This window comes from Pogonomyrmex barbatus, unplaced genomic scaffold (genome assembly GCF_055798465.1).
Source record: "Pogonomyrmex barbatus isolate J1 unplaced genomic scaffold, ASM5579846v1 scaffold13, whole genome shotgun sequence".
NCBI lineage: Eukaryota > Metazoa > Arthropoda > Insecta > Hymenoptera > Formicidae > Pogonomyrmex > Pogonomyrmex barbatus.
The window spans coordinates 2,009,091-2,033,140 of record NW_028297109.1 but is presented as its reverse complement, the minus strand read 5'-3'; the positions used below and the strand labels follow the sequence as shown (position 1 = coordinate 2,033,140).

The 24,050-nt window shown below is 25.4% G+C and overlaps 4 protein-coding genes across 4 annotated transcripts; 3 read left to right on the top strand and 1 right to left on the bottom strand.

Moving 5' to 3' along the window:
* The first annotated feature begins 548 nt into the window (after nt 1-548).
* LOC105423226 (circadian clock-controlled protein daywake) lies at nt 549-5,097 on the top strand. Its single transcript, XM_011632901.3, has 4 exons — nt 549-766; nt 3,585-3,965; nt 4,209-4,358; nt 4,440-5,097. The coding sequence occupies exons 1-4, from the start codon at nt 706-708 to the stop codon at nt 4,592-4,594; spliced, it is 747 nt and encodes a 248-aa protein (XP_011631203.2). The 5' UTR covers nt 549-705; the 3' UTR covers nt 4,595-5,097.
* LOC105423225 (circadian clock-controlled protein daywake-like) lies at nt 4,763-11,142 on the bottom strand. Its single transcript, XM_011632900.3, has 6 exons — nt 10,981-11,142; nt 8,756-8,796; nt 6,921-7,123; nt 6,594-6,765; nt 6,258-6,407; nt 4,763-6,139 (listed from the first exon to the last, which is right to left on the bottom strand). Exons 1-6 carry the CDS (start codon nt 11,004-11,006, stop codon nt 5,985-5,987), a joined length of 747 nt encoding a protein of 248 aa, XP_011631202.2. The 5' UTR covers nt 11,007-11,142; the 3' UTR covers nt 4,763-5,984.
* A 7,316-nt stretch (nt 11,143-18,458) lies between these two features.
* Nucleotides 18,459-20,290, top strand: LOC105423224 (uncharacterized). Its single transcript, XM_011632899.3, has 3 exons — nt 18,459-18,698; nt 19,255-19,617; nt 19,749-20,290. The coding sequence occupies exons 1-3, from the start codon at nt 18,641-18,643 to the stop codon at nt 20,057-20,059; spliced, it is 732 nt and encodes a 243-aa protein (XP_011631201.2). The 5' UTR covers nt 18,459-18,640; the 3' UTR covers nt 20,060-20,290.
* A 492-nt stretch (nt 20,291-20,782) lies between these two features.
* LOC105423223 (uncharacterized) lies at nt 20,783-23,925 on the top strand. The gene is made up of 3 exons (XM_011632898.3): nt 20,783-21,114; nt 22,895-23,257; nt 23,368-23,925. Exons 1-3 carry the CDS (start codon nt 21,057-21,059, stop codon nt 23,670-23,672), a joined length of 726 nt encoding a protein of 241 aa, XP_011631200.2. The 5' UTR covers nt 20,783-21,056; the 3' UTR covers nt 23,673-23,925.
* Nucleotides 23,926-24,050: the final 125 nt, after the last annotated feature.

Sequence of the window (24,050 nt, the reverse complement as noted above, 5' to 3'; positions counted from 1 at the left end):
AGCTTGATGCATCAACTTGAAAATTGACAGATCACAGTTACGATAATAAGAACGCATTACGTCGGTAAAATAACCAATTCATTCAATGCTAATGGTTTTGCTCTATCAAGCTAAAATTGCATTGTTTTTATATTGCGAAGTTTCTTTCGGTTGTCACTCATGTGTGTAGAAAAACTGGCACTTCATGCAACAACAGCAGCAGCAGCAGCAGCAGCAGCAACATTTCGAAAGCTAACGATCCCGCCTTAGAACCGCATAATCAACCACGCGACCGCATCTCGTCCTCATCCTTGGATGTCGCGAAGAGGATCGCGTCGCTCCATCGTCACGCGGAGATGTCGCGAGATTGCAATACTCGGAGTATTCGCGTAATTCCGGCGGATGCGTGCAAACCGCGTGTACCGTCACGTGTACGTGCGTGCGCGTGTGTATGCGTGTATGTGTTCAGCTTGGCTACGGCCCTGACTGAGTTAAGAGGAGGCATTCTACCGTGATAAATTCACCATCGCCTTCGCCGTCACCGCCCGAGTGGGGTGGCATTCTGCGCGCACGGAGAAAGTGCGCTTACTTTATATATATATCCGCGCGACGGGGCCATCGTACGCATTTTGAATATCGCTGTCGCTAATTGCGAACACGCACAATTTCGTGGCTAAAGAAAAAAGAAAAACAATCGCGTCACATCATCGCAGGATCATCGGAAGGATGCTGCTGATCGGACTCGTATTGCTCGCCATATGGGCCAGAACCGCCATGTCGGAGCTGCGTAAGTTTGCTTCACTTTTTTAAATTTAATGTTTAATTATTATTTTATATATAGAATAGAAATAATAAAACAACTGGTTAGAATTGTTTACAAAAAAAAAAGAAACGCAGAATTAATTGAATTAAATTATATTGTGGAGTGTGTTTTTTTTTATAAACAGTTTTGACCTACATATATATATATATATAGTTGCCGTTACACAGCGCACATAACAGAAAGACAATTATAAAATACAAAATCTAAGGAAAAAGGAAGTATAATAAAATAGGGAATTGTGAAATAAGCAAAAACTGCATGATATCATTAGTATTAATTATATTAGAAAAAAATTTAAATTACATATAAAATTATACTAATAAATAAAATTATTATTTGCAATAAAAATGTGCGCATAGTAAAAGATCAAGGATGATCTTTTTATTTTATTCAACAAATAACAATGTCTTCATGGAAAATATTGTGCAGTTTTCTTTTTATATATGTTATTGATTAAGCAAAGAAATTAAATCAAGAACCACTAAATTTTTTATACGAAGAGAAGTAAATCAAAATTGAAATTAAATTTTGATCAGAATAAATGCAAATTTGATGAATTTTTACGATCAAGATTTCTTTAATTCTTTCGTATTAAGAAAGACTTATTAGATATATTTGTCTTGTTTTGACATGTACAATTACTCTTTTCTTAACTTTATTATTTATTATTATATATTTATTAATATTTTATATATTAGAGACAAATGTATTTTTAGTTATTCCATTTTAAAAAGTCGATTGCCTAATTCAAGAATTTGTAGTTCACGAATTTATAATTCAAAGCCAAGCGATTTTTTTACGACCTATGCATATTATGCAGAAGTGCAGGATCACAACCTGCACAACCTGCTATTAAAACGCGTGGTAAGAAAGCTTATTCAGAAACCATTAAATAAGTAAGATCTCTCCACAATTATATGTAATATAGACAGTAAAAAAAGTCTGAAGTTAGATTATGTATGTGTGATCTATAATCTCTATGAAAATACAAATCACTATTTTAACATGAAAACCTGTTCCAATTACAACCATTAGATCACAAATACTCTCTTTTTTATAACGGTCCTCGTAGCAATGGTGTTACACATGTTATTAATTTAGTTTCAATGTCTAGGTATTAAAGATTGAATATGATGTAATTATTTTATCGGAATACACGACTTCAAAGTTACGCGTAAAGCATTGACGTATTTTGTTTGCAATTATCATTTCTTTTCGTAATTTCCGCGTGTAATGTCCTTACATGTGCAGCACTTTTATGATGATTCATAAAAGTATGCCGACCATCATTGAGAAATCAATAGAAAACCCGGAAGTATTGCGAACGCTATCGAAGGAAAATCGGATGGGTATGTTTGCTACGTGAAACGATAATGTTACTCTTACATGCTGCATATGCGAGACAATGTAATCTGCAATTTAATTTTGTACTTTTACTTGTGTAAAGGCTTTCTTGTCGCCGTTCTAACTCGTGCAAGTAGACGTAAAACGATATAATCTTGAACGCGTGTCTTGTTTTAAAAGAGAAATGCGACTTAACGTTGTTATCCCATATCTTTTTTTCTAACGTCCATTGTTATCATTTACATCTCTTACAGTAAGTGTTTAAAGAGTATGTAGATTGTCATTTCACAAACAATCCACAAACTGCTTCATACTATCTCTCCAATTCGCAATCTATAATTTTAGAAGAAGAAATCTAGAAGAAATAGATATTAATTAGAGAATTAATATCTATTTATTAAGCATATCAATAAATATTAATAAATTACTAAATCAAGTGTAACGATAATTAAATTGGCAAATGTATGGATAAAATTAAGTAAAATTTGTATTAGAATGGATTTTATTTTTTACTATGTGTATATTGTATTTAATTAGTAATAAAAGATTTATATTTATTAAAAATTTATAATCAGAGACATTTATATTTTATATTTTATATTTTTATTTTTAAATTAAGCAATTTATAATTATTGTTAAGTTGTATTATTTATCCGAACATTGATTTTGTCTCATTAATTTAAACATTTTATAAGAAGATGAAAATGAAACTTTTCTTTTCGGAAATTAATTTTCTTGCTTATTAAAGGGCTTTCTATATCTTCTATATCTTTATATATATCTATCTTTATAAATTTATATATATATGTATATATATATCTTTATTTGCTCGTGAGTTCTTTATTTTTGCATAACTTTTTCATGCGCAAGTTTACGTCACGCATACAAATTCGTCACATATTAAATATCAATAAAAAAGAGCAAAAAGAAAATACTTACTCGCCGGCTCCGTAATTTCACTTTCTACCGTGTACTTTCGATTTTAGGCCTGGCCGACCGATTGGCCGGAAAAAAGCCGTTCTCTTAGTCATCGTCGAGTTCTTACCATTATCGCGTTCGCTCAACCAGCATCGCAACGGGGTGCAATGTCTGCAATTGCTCCTTTAAAGATGCTTAATGACTATCTTTCACAACGTGATGACATCTTAGAAACAATTACAATTTAGTCGCAAGAATCCTTCTTAACCTCATGTAACTCTTGTATTGTTATGTATAATATACATGAAAGTTTCGTTAAACATTTTGAAACAATTTTTACGAAAACAAAATATGTAAAAAACAACTGCGTCGTTTACCTTTTTTTAAAATAAGAAGTCTTTTTATTTTAATCACACAGGATCACATAGGAAGTTTATAAATATAAACAGGTAGAATTAAATTAATAATATAAATAGGTGATTATATTTATATATTAACATTAACATGTTGATATTTTCAGCTCCTGGAGTAACGGCATGTCCACGAACGAACAATCTGCCAGAATATAATAAATGTATTTTAAAGCAGGTGCAAATACTCACACCACTTCTCGCCAAGGGGGTACCCTCTTTGAAACTGCCAGCTTTAGATCCTTTATTTCTGCCATCCTTGACTGTAGATAGAAATTTAGAATCATTGAAAATCAAGGCTAATATGAGTCAGATTCGTGTTTACGGTGGCACGAATTACATCTTACAGGATCTCAAAGCGAATCCCAATGACTTAACGGTTTCTTTCAAGGCTCGAGTGCCTCATATGTACGTGAGTGGCGATTATGATGTTCAGGGTAGGCTATTGTTGCTGCCTCTAAGCGGAATTGGCAACTTTAAAGGAAATTTCAGTAAGTTTTTCAAAAAAGTAAACTTAAAATAAAAAATATAATTCATATGTATATGCGTATATGTGTATATAGCTTATTGTAGATTTTATATTTAAGAATTTTATATAAAATGATGAGATGATCATCAATGTTTTAAATAACATATTTTGGGTATTTAATACTTATTTAATGCTTATTTAATGTGCTAGTATGTAGCCTTCTAAATCATTATTCATTATTATTTCATTATTCATTTTTTTCCAGCTGATACCGATGTTCAAGTAAGCGCGCAAGGCAAAGAGGTTACTGATAAAAACGGTGTGCAGAGGTTCGAGATTGATAAGTTAATTACAAAAATTCGTGTTGGTGATGGAAAAATTAAACTGAAATCACCTCCTGCTCACACGTTAGCCGGTACGCATTAAATCATGTACGAAATTTTGAAACAATGAATAATTTTAACATCATATGTACAATATAATTTGTGTATTTTAGCCGATGCTGCTGCAACATTTTTCAATGCAAATCCTCGTCTAGTCCTGGACATAGCCAGTCCAATTATTGAAGATACAGCCGTGACTGTGAGCAAAGCTCTGGTTACCAGAGCACTCAGCGTTCTTACTAAACAAGAACTTCTCCCTAATTCTTAAATAACTGATATTACGGACAATTATTTCGGCGCGATATATCATTAATTTCTTTATAACAAATAAGTAGGAGAATATTGCAATAAGTATCAATTGATTTAACTTAATTTTTACTCACTATTTTATCGTGCGTCGATAATTTTCACCGATCAGTGGGTAAGGCACGTACAATTGTTGTTTCAATGTCCAAAGAAAATATTTTATTAATTAATTATATGTTATACAGTTTCAGAGAAGTTGTCTTATTATATTTGTCTATTTATACTTTTGTACGTGCAAAATTTTGTTAATTATTATATAACGAAGTGTTAATTATTATATAAACAAATATGATACGTATTATACAAATTGATTAGCTAATGCTTTTTGTTTCACAAATTGTTATTTACATATTTGCTTATTATATCTAATATTTTATTAGATAATTAAAGCTATTTTACATATAAATATTATATGTATATTGTATACAGTCAATAAAAAAAATATTACATCTTTGCGTAAAAGTATTTTTATAACAGTCTTATGTAAATAAAGCCAATGAAATTGCATATATAAAATATCCATGTTTTACTTACAATAAAATTAAAATTTTATCTTGTTAATATACAAGTCATTCTTAAACTCTTTCGTAATTTTATTTTCAAGAAAAGAAATATTGTGAAGATAAATCTTTCGATAAATTATAGCTTTACAATTATTTTTTATTTTGTCAAGATTAATTTAAAAAGCAAAACCAATTTATCATATGACATTAATCATCATGATTCATTTGCCTTATTAAACTATTGCTCATGCTTATTTAAAGTGAATAATAAAGTAATTATCATAGTTAAAAAATATAAAATCAGATCTATGAAACAACTTCTGGAAAACTTATGTGCGCTGTGGCTACTCTGTTTAATTTTACGATAAAATACAATTGTGTGTTTGAGTATAATGAGTGATTATAAAAACAATTTACACCAAATTATCGTAGTTGGTTTTTCTTCTGCTTGTTTTACATTTTTTCAAAGTAAGTTATTTATATAATTTTTATACATGATAAGCTTAATAAAAAATAATTGTCTAATTGGAGCCTATGTACCTATTTCTTTGTATTATAATTATGCAATACAATTTATCTTAATATCTTTCAGTCAATATTTTTAGCACTTTTTTATGATTTTTTTTTGAGAAAGCAATATCTTTTAAATATACGTTTAAACGTACCTTTTTAAGTGCTTTAAGATATTGCGTATTAGAAATATATAACATCTATAGAAATATATGTGAATATGTGATATGTAAAAACAGTATCGGAAGAAGATATTAATAGCTGAGGTCAGAAATTTTCACGATTTAAGAATACAATTTTTTAATTTAAGTAATTTATAAATAATTCGCGAGGTAAATATTAATTACCTGGAAACAATTCATCGTATGTGAAAGTTCCAGTAATTTTGTTGGCAATATTTGTAAAAAGATCTGATAACGATTCTTCCAATATTGGTTTTATTTCATCCACTAAGAAATTGCTATTTGCATTCAAAACCTCGTTGCTTGCTGGTCCTATTTAAAAAAAAAGAAAATTAGTCGTGAGGCTCATGAGATACATGATAATTGCTATTTTCTACATGCTTTTCGAAACAAATATAAAAAAAATATTAATTGTAAAATAATAACATACCGAGAATAGGATCACCACCAAATAGATTGTCAAGATTGATTATAGCTTTATTTATCTTGATATCAAATTTCATCTTTTCAAAATTCACGTAGGTATTATTATTTTTAATGATTTTGTGAGAGTTTAACAAACAATCACACTCATAATCAACTGTAAAATGTATGACAAACGTTTTAAACAAAGACAAGCATTTTTATAAGTTGCTTTCATCATTTCTTTATATTATATAATAATTATATAATAATATTATTATATAATAATAATTTTTTGTATATAGTAATAATTTTTCTGTTATTATATTTTAACGTGAAGCCACAAAAGAAACATAGGACTTACAGAAAGTTCCAGTTAAACCTCCTTCTCCAACTAGGTTGAGCAAAAGAATTTGTGCGTTTATTTGATATTTTCCTTTGAAATCAAGTTTTTGGAAACCAACTTTAAAAGTAAGGAATACATCCTTTGGATCAATTTTGAAATCTCGAATTTTAAATGTCGACGGTCCAAATATCTATAAACAGAATTTTTAATTAAAACATATACACGTTTAATAATATTTAATAAATAAAAAATAATTTTAGTTATTTATAAAAAATATTCATTGCATTTTTAATAACTTTTAAATTATGTCAATAGATAAGTACAAATAGGTAAGCTTCGATGTACCTGTATATTTGTGAGATTGACGTCAAGTCTCGCAGCTTGAGGACCTCTCAATAGCCGCACCTGCTTCAATACAAGTGGTTCGATTGCTGGAACCTCCAATTCCGGAATTCCGGTCACTAATTTGCTTCGTAGTTGGTCAATTGAGTTTAATACACATTTATTTATTTCTGGGTCATTTCGATTACATATTTTTATATATGATGCTGCAAAAAATATAAAATACTGATTCCCAAACCCTTTTCTCAAATATAACTATTTTTTAGTTAATTCGTAAATTTTACGATGAGCATTTTACGAGTAGCATGTCAGTAGTATGAAAAACAATCGTTAAATATATTTTTATATTTTTGAATTTGATATAAACTAAATTTAAAAATTATTTTTTGAATTTAATTTGAAAAAGAATTTATGGAAAGATGAAATAAAAGTAATAAATATTATGTAAATAATATGAAGATTCTTTTTTTATATATTTCCATGTAACATCGATATTTTTAAGCGTCCTTGTAATGCTTCAAACAGCATTGTCAAGTGTAACGAGTTCAAGAACGAGGACTATATTTAATGTATATTATATAAAAACATGTAATTCAATGTGATTGATTATGCAATTTAAATAACTAGAATATATAATAGCTATAATTATAATTATGGTGTGTTTTGTAAGTTAATTTGTTAACAAAAAATTATAACAATAATAAGCCATTTATTCAATTTCTTTAAATTATTTTTCCTATAAATAGCATTTTTCATTTTTTTTTAAGTTTAATAACGAATATTGTTTTGATACATAAAAAGATTAAAAAACTGTTCATAAAATGAATGAGTATGTTCATTTTAATTGATTGTCTGAATTTGAAAATAATTGTTAAAAGTTATAAGTTTATATAAAAATAATAAATAAAAATTTGAAACTTAAAAATTAAATTGTTTATTATGTTTTTACTATTATATAAGTATTTTATAAATTCTTATCTTAAATAAATTATTTTTATGTAAAAATGAGACCAAAAATAAAGGTTTAATAAAATACACATTTATATAATTTATTAATAAAAATTGTAATTATATTTCTTAAAAAAATAATATATAAAAAGCTAAGAAAACATTTCTTAATATTAAAATGTACAATATCATAAATTTTTAATCATAAAATAAATAAAGTTATAAATAATTATTTGAAACTTTTATTCATTTTTGTTCCTTAACTTCTGAATACTTATAATTATATCTGCAGTTATAAAAATTATTCTTTTAATTACATTATTAATTCGTAAACAATTTCATTATATGAAGTCTAAGGTCGATTTAATATGCATGGCATTCATTTGCGTTCATCGTATACGCATTTGCCTTCACGATACTTAATTGCGAATAAATTAAAGTAACACTAGCATAAAAACTGAATATGTAACGAGAAACTTTTTATAAACAGATTTGTAATTATATGATTTGTATAAATGTGATATTGTGAATTGCATTAAATTCACTATTTCTTCATCAAAGATTGATGTTTTTTATTATTTGGCATATTAACTTTGCTCATGTGGATTTTATACAATGAATTTATGTCTCAAATCGTTGAACATTCACACGGATGTTCAATATCATTTACGATTATTATTAATGACTGTTGATATGCATCTTGAATATTAAAAGCCTTCTTAATACGGTCTAACATATAACACGTGTGCGTCTCGCGTGCGATTATATAATGTGTCTATTTTTAATTTCGTAAGCAGTAATATCATTTTTATTCCTTCTTAAATACAATCTGTAAACAATTGAGCACCATGTACTTCTACAGATACTTTGACAGCTATAACGTTACTCACGTATCTCGGCGAAGGCCACAGCAAAGAGTGTACAGACCATACTGAAATAAAAGATCATTAATTGATACAATAGTTTCAGTTATTAATATTAATAAGCTAATAACATTCCTGCACCTCAGTTACTGTTTCTTAAAATGGAATGTTTAGTATTTATAGCGGAACTTTTCAATATACAGAATGTATTGGACCTATATGTTAATAAATTGAATTTTTCATGAAAAATCTAATTTAGCTTTTTAGATTTTCTAACTTATATAGATTTTCCTTCATAATTTTTAAAAGTATAAGAATAATATTTGACGCATTTACTCTTAAAAAAAAAAACGTAAATGTTTTTAAAGTACATAAAAGGCATATTTATTTTCATTAATTACATAGAGGTGAATAATTACATAGAGGTATAAAAGTTTGTTTTTGCACTTAGCACCTATACCTATTTTTTGCTTAGACGTGAGGTTAAACAATACAAGACAAAGTATAATATCAGACAAAGTACATAAACATGATTAATGAACGGAAATATCAACAATCTAAAGAATTTTTTCACATAACACAGACATCTTTGCTTTACACAGTATGAAGAATATTAAAATTTCTGAAGAAAATGTAGAAATAAGTGATTAACATACGCGCAAAATGTATATATTATAGCAAAATTTTATCATCTAAATAAGAAGATTAAGCACATTTTTAATCATTTAAATTATTGAGAAAATGTTTTAAAGCAAATCTTTAATACACACACACACACACACACACACACACACACACACACATATATATATATATATATATATATATTATAAAGACGAAAGTTTAATTAGCAAGTCTTGTATTTTCAATCTTTTCTAGAAAAAGGATGTAAAATCTGTTAAAATAGACATTAAATACAAAAAAACATTTTGAAGACAAAGGTCAAAATATGTTGTATAAAAAATTCTGTACGTGTTGAGTTATATTGTATTATATTCTTTCATTGTCACGGAAAAAACATGTATCAGTGTTTCAAGAAGGATAAAATTAAAATTAAAAAAATTATAAAATTATTTTGTAAATGATACTTTTAAAAGCATACTTTTTCTAAGATTTAGATTTTTTTTCATTAATAATAGGAAAGAGAAAGAATGAAACAAATTTTTTTTATATCGTGATGTTATTGCGAATGAAAATTCATGTATTCGCTTAATGTTCTAATATTAAGAAAATGATTTTATTAAAAAAAATTTAATTACTTTTAATTTAATTGAATTTTTTTTAATGTTTAACTGTAAGGTTTACATGAAACGTTCAAACAAAATTTTATTTCATGCTTGACACATCATCAATTATTATAAGTTTACAGTTAAAAATACAAGCTAATTAAATTTAACAAAAAAGACGCTTATTTGAGAAGCTGTTTTATTTATTTTTAATATTAACTACATTTCTAAAATTATAATCACAAATGTATTAATATAACCATTATGACCAGATTCTTTGAAAATTAGTATTTTTTAGTATTAGTAGTAGTATTTTTTTCAATTTATTAGTCATTATTATTAGAAAAAAGTAATTCTAATTGAAGCAATAAAATACAAAATAACATTTAGTTATTATCCAATATGAATAAACAATTTTATATTTTTAATTTGATTCTATTATTAGAAATACCATAGATTTGCTTTAAATTATGATAATGTATATATGAAAAACTTGAGTACCTTTGCATAACATTCACTGATTGCTGAGTGCAAATTTAATAACAGTTTCGCCTTTAATGGGCGATAAAACCGTCTGAGTGAAATTGATTTCTCTTGAAACTACAATTTCTAAACTAATAGTCATAATCTGAATAATTAATCGTGTATGTGTGTGTGTGTGTGTGTGTGTGTGTGTGTGTGTGTGTGGTGTGTGTGTGGTGTGTGTGGTGTGTATATATATATATATATATTTTTTTTAAGACTGACTTACCTGTTTGTTTATATTTACTGTTACATTTTTAAACTCTGTCAAAATATGAAATTATTCTTAAATATTTTTCTCTCATTTCTGTACAATTTGATTGAAGAAAAATACAAAATTTTAATTGTGTGTCTAAACGAGATGCAATTAAATACAAAATTATTATTAATTGCAAAGATTTTTCTGTTAAAACAAGTGAATTGCAAGTTTTGCTATTTTCACTATTTTAAATGAAACAACTCCTTAAGAAACTTAATACATGTAATAAATAAAGATTTATTTACCAGATGCGAGTGATGTAAATGTACATGGTGTCTAACCCAGTCGAAGACGTCTTAAAGTTTAGTGATGACTGCGAACTGAGCTGTCGGTTGACAATGATCAAGGATGTGATAGCCGCGACTCGAAGGCTCTACCAAGTAACTTGGTTGACGGTACTGTTGCATTTGGCTGGTTGATAGCCTCGTGCTACTTGCTGATCATTGGTCCAACTTCAAACAACCAGTGGTGACGATTGGACACGTTCTCTGATTCTTGTTTCGCGGGAAATTATGACACCGGCAATATCTAACTTTTCATCGGCCCGGTCATTTCCGCACGCCGTTTCTTCTATTGCTCTTTCGTCTTGGCTTTTCGCTCAAATAGATTTGTGAACCTACAGTGGGTGTTTGCTGTTAAATCTTGCTGTTATTTTCATCTCAGGCCTTTCATCTCGCGGACAGGCTGGAAAGCGAAAGGAACCGGCAATACGGGTGCAATCGCCTGCTATTTCAAAGCGCGTTCCGCAGCTGGTACACTGACCTGGTGTTGATGTTTCGCAACTTCTCGCCGGAGTCGCGATCCAGAATTAGTGTTCGCTCCAAGAAATTAGAGAAATTAATTGCGCAAATATCATTTTGCTGTCATTACTAGAGGTCTGTGGCTGAGGTACCGGTGTAAGAGAGTAATATCGAAACTTTCCTATACTTTGAACGCTAGACATATCGGTCAATAGACACACAGATTTTACATTTTATATCGTACATACTATTCGTGTTATTTATAGCATTCATTTGAAATTCATGTCATGAGTATGCGTGTGACGTACGATGTAAATGGGATTTGTCCTTGCATTAAGAATTTCAACGTATAATTTATTTTACATAAAATTCTCTTTTACTGCTTTTTTTAAAAATTATATCACTAGTATACAGGAGAATTTACGTATACTTTATAATACTATCAATTACGTATACTTTACGTATATAATTTACTTGAGAAACATAGTTTGAATAATATAAACAATTTAATATCCGATTTTGAATTTTGAAAATATAACAACAAGAATAACTTGAAAATGTAAGATACGCAATTCATGCATTATTAAAAATGCAATATTAAAAATCTATGGTATATAAAATATATTTTTTAATAAAAGATAATAAAATACACGCGCGCGCGCGCGCGCGCGCGTGTATGTGTGTGTGTGTGTGTGTGTGTGTGTGTGTGTGTGTGTGTGTGTGTGTGTGTGTGTGTGTGTGTGTGTTCAATGAAATCGTTTTTTTCCCTTCTCTTTAAACAGATTATATCTAACTTAATATATTTATTCAACGATTACAAATGCACGGTAAAAAAAACTTTTTTTTAGCAGGCAAAATTTTGTTTCTAAAAATTTCTAAAATTTTTAAAAATATTTTTTATTTTGTGTTAAAGACTTGGCTTTAAGGCTATAAAAATATATTATTAATTTTACATAATCTTTTTTGTTTAAGTTTTTTTGTTTAAATTATATGTATTAGAAATATTTTTATACTTTCAATTCAATTTTGTAACCCAGACATGTTTACTAAGAATTATCGCAATCAGAAGAAAAACAGACATTATAAAACTTATTATAGGTCAAAGAAAAATAATTGGAAATGTATAAAAAAGTAGCGTGTTAGCATTAAAAATACGACTTTAATATATGTTTGGCATTGAAAATACAGGTCCACGTCGATATTGAAAATACAAGTTTAATGCTAATTTTGAAGGTACCGATTGCTATGCATTAAAATGCATTAAATTAAATCGTGATTAGTAAATATAATAAAACTGTATATCTGTATTGCATTAAAATAAATTAATATTTTATATAATAATAATTTCTGAAGAATTAAAAATTTTAATTGTAATATACGATTGTAGGATACGATTTTATACAACTTTATTAAGTAATCTGCAACAATATTGTACTAATGTACAATTATGTTTATTTGACGCGAAAAACTGGTAGACACCAGTTCGTGTAATTTTGCCGCGCCCATTAAAATTAGCGAAAGTCGCAAAATGAACTAACAACATCTGAAAAGCCGCGATCCGTAACAAAACCTAACGGGTCAACGTTTCCTGTAAGTTCATACTAGTCACATGTACGCTAATCTAGGTAATAAATGGCAATTGGGCAATCTTAGATACTGGATTGCCCATTTCTCTCCCGAGAACTTTATCTTTAAAGACATACCATACTTTTTAAAAATAGTTAGCATGCGATATATGTAAAAAAATATTTATACATACCTGTATTAGAAAATAAAAACACACATAATCGAATTCACATGCGTATTATGTTTACTTCGTCTTCTGTTTCATAATGTCTTAATTTATGAAATTAGAAATGTGCTATCTTCTTATATAAGATAATAAAAAAACTTTCGTAAATGAATATTTAATTTTGTCATCCTGCATGTGTATACTCATCCTATTTTAACTAAGTATCTCTGAAACTATTTTCTGAAGAAAATAAAAATAAAAATAAAATAAGGTTAAAATTCAAAGATAAAAATGTTACTTTTTACTTCTAAAAATAATATTTTATTAATTTTAATATTTTTTGCACCTTCTTTAGCATTATTATAAAATATATCATGTGAAAATAAAATTTGCATATTTCCGTGCACATGAACCGAGTTCAGAGCTCCAGTTCGTCATTTCTTTGGTATTTTTCGACTGCAAACTTTCTCTGTTCAGTGCGTGCCATATCTGTATTTAAGTGTATGCCATATCTGTATTTAAGTATGCTTATGAGATGCTCAAAATTGGCTCTTGATTTCTTGATCCGTAAGTCAAATTCTTCTGTTCAGAAATTTATTCTAGAGAAAGCATAAAAAAGAATTTAATCATTAATTTTTGTCATCAAGAAAGCAAAATATAATAGTGACTATTGACAATTTGATATCAGACAATTGAATCATTGTTTTATTAACAAGTAATTTCAGTACTAATAAATATAGTAATTTAATAGCAATATAGCAATTTAATACTTTTATATTAAGGAATATTGTTTTATCATTTTAAATTGAAAAAAATGAATTTATCTGTTATTTTATCCAGATGAATTAGATGAATTGCTATTCAATTTCACATGCTTTTAATTATTCTAATGCACGCATTAATGCGAAATCTTTTGGACCTTTAATTTAGGAATTCCAATCTAAAAAATCTTATTATATATTAAATATTATATCTTATTATAATTATATATTATATATTAAATCTTATTATATATTAAAATATGCAGATTAATTATTGTGAAGCAGTGCAAAAGTTGTTAGTTATGTGCGTCATCTAGATTTTGATTATATCTTTTGCATATATATTCCTAATACATTTTTTTTTATTTAATTGGATTCAAATGAGATGTAGAAGAAATAAATCTTTTTTAATGCTATATAATTCAATAATTTTAAACATTCAACAAAGAAATGTTAAATATTTTACCATCAAATTGTTTGTTATGCAGCAATTATGCAGCAAAATTTTATATATCAAAATCTATATAAAACATATATACATTTAAAACTAAATTACGTAAAGTGTTTTATACGAATAAAATTTAATTAATTGGAAAATTAAAAAGTATATATCAATTTGATTCTTTAAAAATTTTATAAATTTATTAAGCTAACAATACATAATCTACGATATTAAACATATCTATAGTAATCTGTAAAGAAAATATATTATTTACAAAATATATAGAATAATATATATATATATATATATTCACATAATATATAGAAAATATATTATTTACAAAAATCATCAATATTTAATTATTTTTTATATTTAAATTATGTATTGTGCATAATTTACATACAAAATATACTTTTTAAAATTTTATAGTTTTATTTTAATCAATTTTTTTCAGAATTGAATAGCTTTTGATATCTTAAACTACATTTATATTAGGTCGTCCTGTATTAATTATTTATACATTTTATTATATGTTTTTTTAATCTTTAACCTTTAGATTTTAACTTTTTAATAATCGCTCTATTTTTCATACATAAAATTTTCAAATTATTGTATATTACGTTTAAAATAAGCAATAACTTAATTTGATTTGATTTTATACAATTTTTTATTTATTTAACATATTTTTATAATCTTAAAATTATAATCTTAAAAAAATGTAATTATTGCTTGTTCTTAAATTCTTAAATCCTTATTTTTTCTTAATTTCAATGTATTTCTTTTGCTTAGAAAATCACGCTTATATATTTTGCGAATAAAGTCGAATGGTCACGCATGAGAGAAAAATCGCATATTTAAGTCGACCCCGTGCATTATGTAAGTTCATTCATCGCGCAAGTAAGAGGTGCGATGATGCATTTGCTTCAAGAATAACGTATTTTCGTGATGTGTTTCACTACAATACTACCTACCTTTACGATACAGTGGAAAGTTCGATATATCAATGCATTATGCTTTCCAGTATTATACTCGCACGCACAATGAATACATATGCTAATGAGGTGCGGCAATTGTGACTTGAATGCCTATTTTGTAAAGATGCATGATTCTTTCCTTCATTTTTGTTTCTTAATTTAGTGTATATTTAGTGTATTATGTAATTTTGTATACTGCAATAATGTGTATAACATGCTTAGACCTTCAGCCATCTGTCGGAATAGAGATCTTGTTCTCATAGAACTTCTTATCTCTCCAGCAATTTAGCAAAAAACTCGCAAGTAGCAGAAAATTAGTTTGTGCGTGAATTTTATAAATCACTGGGGTATTGAAAATTTTATTTTTTATTGTTCGTAAAATAAATAATAATCAGAAAGCGTTAAATCCGATGAATAAAGACAGATAAAGTAGTCTATTTCGGATAATTTTTATTTTTTTGGATATATATTAATTTTTGTTAAATTTGCAAAAAAAGATGCATTTAGATTTCTATTTTAAAAAATTCTATTTAAAAAAAAAGATATTCTGTCAACCGATTCCATGTATCTCTTAATTCAATTGAAAATAATTCTTGTAAGAGTTAAGCGTTTGGTTGTATGAGATTGTGTGAGAATAGTATAACATTCCTTTCTTCCTTCCAATCGTACGAGATGATAATCTTAATTATAAGGTCGGCCTTTAGAATCGTTAGCAATAGTTTTTCGGTATTAGTCCAATACGTCAGCATCGTTACATTTATTTTTTATTGTTCATTAACATTTGCTTTAACAACATGCAATTTTATATTATTGATCTAATATATGTATAATTTATAAATTTCATTATGTAATACTCCAAGAATACTATTTTGAAAACATTTTTAAAAAAATTCAACAAAATAGTTAAATCTTTAATGGTATTGAAATAAAATTAAAATAAAATTAAATAGAAATATAACTTTTTATTTAATTTTAAAAATACAATATTGATTTATATACACACTTTATGTTGGGGCAAATATCAGATTTATTAATATCTGCATAGTATATAATATAAAATTCATGTTATGATCGATAACAACAAACAATAACGACAAAAGAGTATCTTTTTATTAAGCAATGCCTTGCATATATAAAATATAATATTTATTATAATTATTATCATAGATTATATATAAAAAATTATATGTGCGAAATTTCTCATATATCACACAAATCCGAAATAATGGATTTATAGATGATTGAGTATAAAGGTATTTTATCTTTTACACAACTTTGGAGAGAGAAAGAGGGAGAGAGAGAGAGAGACTACCTAACAAATTTATAAAAAATAAATTATTTAGTATAATTTTATCTATTTTATCTATTTTATCTATTTATCTATATTAATGCAAATGGCACATTAAAATAATTATAAACTTTTTTGTTTCAATATTATTAAAAAATAAGTCATAACATGTGCGGAGAAGTTTATTAAATATTAAATTTTATCAACGCGATCATACTTGTCTTTCATAAATACTATTCCATAACTTGCATATTTACATAATTTCAAATTTTTAATAAAAGAAGAAAAAATTATTCTCCTTAAAATATAATTACATTACGCTCAAGAATTCGGACTGATAATATTAACTAAATCTTTTCTTACTTAATATTAATGACGAAAAATTAATACAAAATTTAAATAAAAATAAATTTATTGCAAAAATTTATATAAACACAATATTTTATTTGCTTTAATGTATTTAATAATAGTAAATATGCTATTTATCTATACTCTGTTTAGCATTCTGTATGTAATTATGCGTGAAAAATCTAGAGAAAATTAAGTTTTATAATCATATTTTTTTCTTATGTAAGAATATAATTCTGTCGCATATATGTTTTTAAAATTTTTTAATAAAGGAATCAATTACTTTTTAAAATGCAATATAAATTTGTAAAATTAAAAATATTGGTGTTTTTTTTATTAATCTGTTACCAATAATATAAAAGGGACAAAAAATTCTGATTAAAATAAGTCTCTGATAAAAATTGTGAATATAATGTTTGTTTTTTCTAAAAAAAAATAAATTTTTAAATCATTATGAACATTATTTTTATAATTTTATAATATTTTTATAATTTATTTTGTTACTAATACTATAATGCTTATGAAATAGAAGATTTTTTTATAAAGTCTTACTTTTGTAAAATTACATTAAGTAAAGATACAAGTGCGTGTAATTCTACATATAAGATCTAAAGAAAATAAAGTTCGTGATTTTATACTTCTCTTACGTAAATATTTATCTGCTAATGTTAAAATTTTAATAAAAAGAGAAAAATTAATTATTTACAACAAACTATAATTGCATAAAGTTAAAATATAGTAATATTAATATTTTATTATTACTAACGTTAAATTAAGAAGAAAAATGAGACTTCAGACTTAACTAAAATTCTACTTATTGAATTCTGTTTATTTCAAAGAAAGAATAAAGTCTGCCAATCATTAATTTTATTTTTAAATCTTGTTTTGGCACTGATATTAAGGTACTTTTTATATAGCATATTCTTTTCACAGAACAATGCACTTGCAAAAGTTATTTAATGCAAACACGTAATTCATTTATTGATACAAAAATAAATTTTTTGTATTTTAGTGAAAAAAAGAGGAAAGAGAATTTTATCTTTATTTTTTAATTAATGTATAAAAAATTTTTCTTTTTGAATATGAAATCTAATTTTAAATGCCATTAAAATATATCTAACAACTTGAAATGAATAAATCATGATTATTGATTGTAATCATAACATAAAAACAGGCTATTAAATCAATATAAGAATATACATGAATGTATGTACGTATGTAAGAATGTATGTACGTATATATACAAGAATGTATGTACGTATTGAAGAAACAGGATAATTCTAAACTCCTCTACCTTGTATCCCACTCTTCTAGTTTCATTGAAAATTGAAGATTAATTCTCTTCCTGCTCTGTTCTCCCACTTTAACATTGCTACATAATTAGATGACTTAGATGTGCGCAGAATAAAAAAATGAATAAAACATATGATACAATATTTGTGTTCAAATAAGAGGGAGTGTTGAGAGGGAGATTTTAAAATAGAGGGATTCTGCAACATATAAAACTCCGATTCATTTGTATTACTTCTGATTTATATCCGCTGTACAATCATCAGAACCGTTTTTGTGTGATATCAGAAGCTACCAGTGCTATTCTGCAGAAAAATCTTTATTTAGAAGATGATCGCTACACTCTTTGCTTTTGCGATTGTAACAGCACATGTTGCAGCGGAGATACGTAAGTAAATAAGAATATTTTCCATTTATTCATACCATCATGATGTATGTACATATATATATATATATATATATATATGCAACATTAATTTAAATTTAAATTTTAAATTTAAAGTATAAAGAATACACATATTATTTTTTCTTTTTTATTATGTACTAGATCAACTCTTTTCGCGATAATCATACATTTGAAAATGTTATAAATTCAAAAATATCTATAATTTTTTTCTTAAAAATAAATTTAATGTTAACATTTTATATAATGTAAACATAACATATAATGTTAATTAACTGCAACAATTATATATAAATACTTATTGATTATTTATTTAGTTTCCATTGTTATACATTTTACAGCTTTTATTTAAAACATGGAATTCTCAATATATATATTCTTTTTGCAATGTTTAATTTTAATCGATTATAATTTTGAAATATTTTAACTTGAACCTAATTTATAATTAATAGACTTAATTATTACAACTTATACTTATATTAAACAGCAAAGTAGTTTAACAGCAAATGGTAGATTAAAAAATGATTTAAACTTTTTATAGCTTCCTATATTCATGTATGTGGTCGTAAAGATCCAAATTACGATCAATGCATCACAGATAATATCAACAATGTAAAGGATAAAATCTGCTCAGGAATGTCGGAATTTAACATTCTTCCAATTGAACCAATTATTATTGATAAAATAATTATTTACGATACAGATAATCTTAAGCTATCTGTCAAAGATATAAAAATAAATGGATTTTGCGATTTCGTTGTAAACTTCGTTCATACAGATTCTGAGAAGCTTCATTTCAATTTTGATGTCTTATTCAAGCATCTTTTCATGAACGCCACATATGATTTTGACGTACGTGTATTGGTATCTCTTGCTAATAAGGGATTAATATACATTTTGTCAGGTATATAAAATAGACGATTTTACATTAAAATAAAACGAAAGTTTAAAGTTGATTTTAGTATAATAAAATTCAAAGTTTGGTATTGTATTATATTATATTATTGAAGTTACTAGACGACATGTTTTTTGCAGATAACGTAAGTGGGAAAATAAATTTAGATTTGAACGTAGTAACAAAGGATGGTAAAAAATATATATATGCCTCGAAAGCAAACACAAATCTAAATATTAAGACGTATGATTATAAATTTGACGACAGTGAAAAAAACATGGTTGAATTGCATAAAATCCTTTCTGATACCATAAAACAAAATGAAAAAGAGATTTTTGACAAAATTATACCAACACTAGAAGAGAAAGTTTCTACAATAATCATTCCACTCTTCAACAATATAACCTACTCTAAATATGAGGAATTGTTTCCCGAAGAAATTAAAAAATAATTAAAAATTTTTAAATTTATTGTTGCAAAATTTCTATATGTATCTTATGATTAAAATAAAAATATATTATGTAAAGTACATAAATTAATAGCAATATAATATTTTATAGCAATATTTTAAAGATTGGCAATATATTTTATTTAAGTTGGATAAGAAAAGTTGTTTTATCATATAGATATATTGCTATACTTGTATGAAATAATAGATAAATAAAAAGATTCTTTATCTTTATATTATTTTATTTTTATATTACTACGAGCTATACCTTTTGAGATAAAAAAGAATATAAAATTATAACATTTGCAACATATATAATAATTACAAAATTATTAAAAAATATTATATATTATACTTTTTGTAATTTTAATACTATTTTACATATATTTATGACATAGAAAATTTGAAATTATTATATACATTTTATTTTTATAGATCAAATAAACACATTATGTTATTTGAAATTATATAGAATATTTAAACTTTTCTAAAAGAAAATTTTAATATTTTTGCTGCTTATAGAATTAATTTAATTTTAATTTAAACATGACATATTGTTATTTAAATGCTTTTAAAATATGATCCTGAATTTAGAATAACTGAACAAACAAAGAGAAAAAAATGATTGACAAAATTAATAAAAGAATATACTTATATGTATTATAAAAACTAATCTATCCAATATTTATTAATACTAAAGCCTGTTTTGTTGAGTTTTAAACTGGTTTTCTGGTAAAATAAAAATCAATTCTTTTTCTTTCCCACTTTATGTTTATCATATGATCATGTGACCATGTGTAGACAAAGATGTCTAGCGAAATACAAAAAATAAAATGCAGAATAACATTTTTATTTTACACGTGTGCCATTAGCGAGAAATAAGAGGATTGAGAGGAGATCTTAAAATGGAAGGATTTCGTAGTATATAGGTTTCGAATGGTTGCGAATACATTTATTAAGATTTCTCTAGTGGCATTGAAAAGTGCTATCTTATAGAAAAATGTTTATTACGTTTTTTATTTCTATCCTTGTGACAGCGTATGTTACAGCGGAACTACGTGAGTAAATGAAAATTTTTATTATTATATAAGTGTTTTATTATTATATAATATTATATAGTACAATTATTATATAATTGTACTATATGACAGTATATGTAAAATTTTTATTATATAATTAGTTAAAAAGTTTTTGTTAAATATTTGTAAAGGATAATTGGAGTAGAACGATGTTTAAAACATAATATTTCATTTAAGTGTCAATTTTAATAAAAAAGAAACATTCTTATAATGTAATTTGTTAGTGTCGGTTACATCACGATGATTTTGTTCCTATCTGATATATATTGTAATAATAGAATAATGATAATAGTATTACGATAATAGTATTAGGCTATATTTAGTAAATGGTAAAGATAATGATCATATAATAGCGACAAAATAACATACATATTAAAAAAAAGAATTAAAAGTAGTTGCATTTTAATTATAATTTACATGTATTACATGTATTTAATCAAGACAATGATAGAAATTATCATTTCCAACAAGGGCGAATTTATTTGTAGTTTGACATTATTTCGTGAACTTGTTATAAATTTAATACATGCAATACTATAAGAAAAAGTATATTTTAATAAATTAAAGAATAAAAATATTGTGTAAAAACTTTATGTGATAATAATAGAAAAATGTTTTACTATACGTTAATCTGTTAATAATTATATAATATATAAAAGTATGAGTTTAAGTTTAATAATTTGATCAAAAGTCACATATCACATTATATTATTATATTGATTTGATCTTTTATCGTTGTTTTTAAAATTGTCACAAAATTAATATTATTATTTCTAAAAGAAGACAAAATTTAAATAGAATTTTATTTACAAGATAAAATAACATGTTTAATAAATGATTTATTACAGAAACATGTATTTCAACAATTCAAATAATAAAAAGATGAATAATAACGTTAAAAATCTTACTTGTTATAAACACCGTGACATTAATTTTACCTCAAAAATAAAAAATGTCTTTATCAAATTGTATCAATTAATGTTGCTTTGTATTATTAGAAGTTCTTTTTACATAATATATAAATAACTTATTGTTAATTTAATATTAATAATAGCTTGAGTTTTATAATTATGAAAATAATTACATTTATTAAAACAATTAATTTAATTTTGATTGATTAATCAAGAATAATATGAAATAAATTTATTTCTTATTTATTTTTATACAATATTTCGTTACTGCATACTTCACATCTTCAGAATGTGAAATCTTTAAGAATCAAAATTCATAGTCATGTTTCTTGCAAGTAATAATGAAGAGATACAATAACAGATTAAGAATTTAAATGTAGTTTTAATTTATGATAATTGCTATAATCTACGTGACATTTATATATGTCGAGTTAAAAAGCAAGTTGCGAAATAAATAAATATTAGCTGAATTATGAAACTCAATAAAACGATTTTCATCCATAGACGTATATGCATATTTATAGCTTTAAACATATAAATTCTCATTGTCTCAAACATTTGTCAATGTTTTACTTTAACCGTTTATAATCTATTGTGATTAATAGTTACTTTTTATGTTTCCTATGTTAGAAATTAAATTATATACTATTATTCTTTATTTTATAATTATATCATAAACTTTAAAATTTATAAATCATTTGTACAATTTCAGAAATATTTTCTATGTAGATCTTGCGTGATTAATATTACATATTGATAAAAAATTTTATTAAAAATATATTATAAATATAATTATATCGTAAAAGTAAAAATTTTTAACTAAGAAAAATAATGTAAACTTTTTACAGCTTCTTATCTTCATCCGTGTGGCCGCAAAGAACCAAATTATGATCAGTGCATCGCGAATAATGTTGAAAATCTAAAGGATAAAATCTGCATAGGGATTCCAGAACTAAACGTTTTACCAAACGAGCCACTTATTATTAAAAAATTAGTTATTTACGATGCTCCCAATACCAAATTGTATCTTAGAGATGGTAAAATAAGTGGATTTTGCGATTTTGTCGTTAATTCTGTTCACGGAGATCCTGACAAACTTCATTATGACCTTGATCTTTTTATGAAACATCTTCGAATGAATACCACGTATGATTTTGACATACGTTTATTGGTGGATATCGCTCACAAGGGTATTGTTCACGTTACTATGGGTACGTAAAAAATTGATCTTATATTAAACTAAAACAAAAATTTAATCTTATTTTAACATTAAGATTTTAAATTTGATTTTATTTTATTAAAATTATTAAACTTTTTTCAGATAACGTGAGAGCAAAAATAGGAATAGATATGAAAGTAATAACTAAAAATGACAAAAAATATATATATATATCAAAAATGAATATGATTCTCACTTTGACAGAGTTTACCTATAAATTTGATGAGAGCGAAAAGGAAATGATTCAATTGCATAAAATAATTAATAATGTTATACAGAACGATAAAAAGAATATTGTTAGTAAAGTTAAACCGGCACTGGAGGAGACGGTTACTAAACACATTATTTCAATATTAAATGATGCATTTTATACTCGTTATGAGGAAATATTTCCCGAAAGAACATAAGTTGTTTAGCATTCGTTGAGTTCGCTTTGTGTTTTTAATTTTGCCATAAATTGTATTATGATATTTTAATATTTCAGCTGGATTTTCAGTAAAGAAACATTATTTAATTATTATTGTTACAGTGTATATTGTAAAAGTAAAAGCATAGATTTGTATAGAATAGAATAATTAATTAGACATTTTCTTTGTCCTTGTGTATCTTGTATTTTACATTTATTGGAACAAAAATTTGGAATGAAGAAATATACACAGTAGACTATTATTATTATTATTTTTTGTAATAATTAGCACATTATGACAAATATATTTTTAATAAAATCATTAAAAAGTATCATTAGTACAAAAGGACACATAATATTAAAAAATAAGATCAGTATG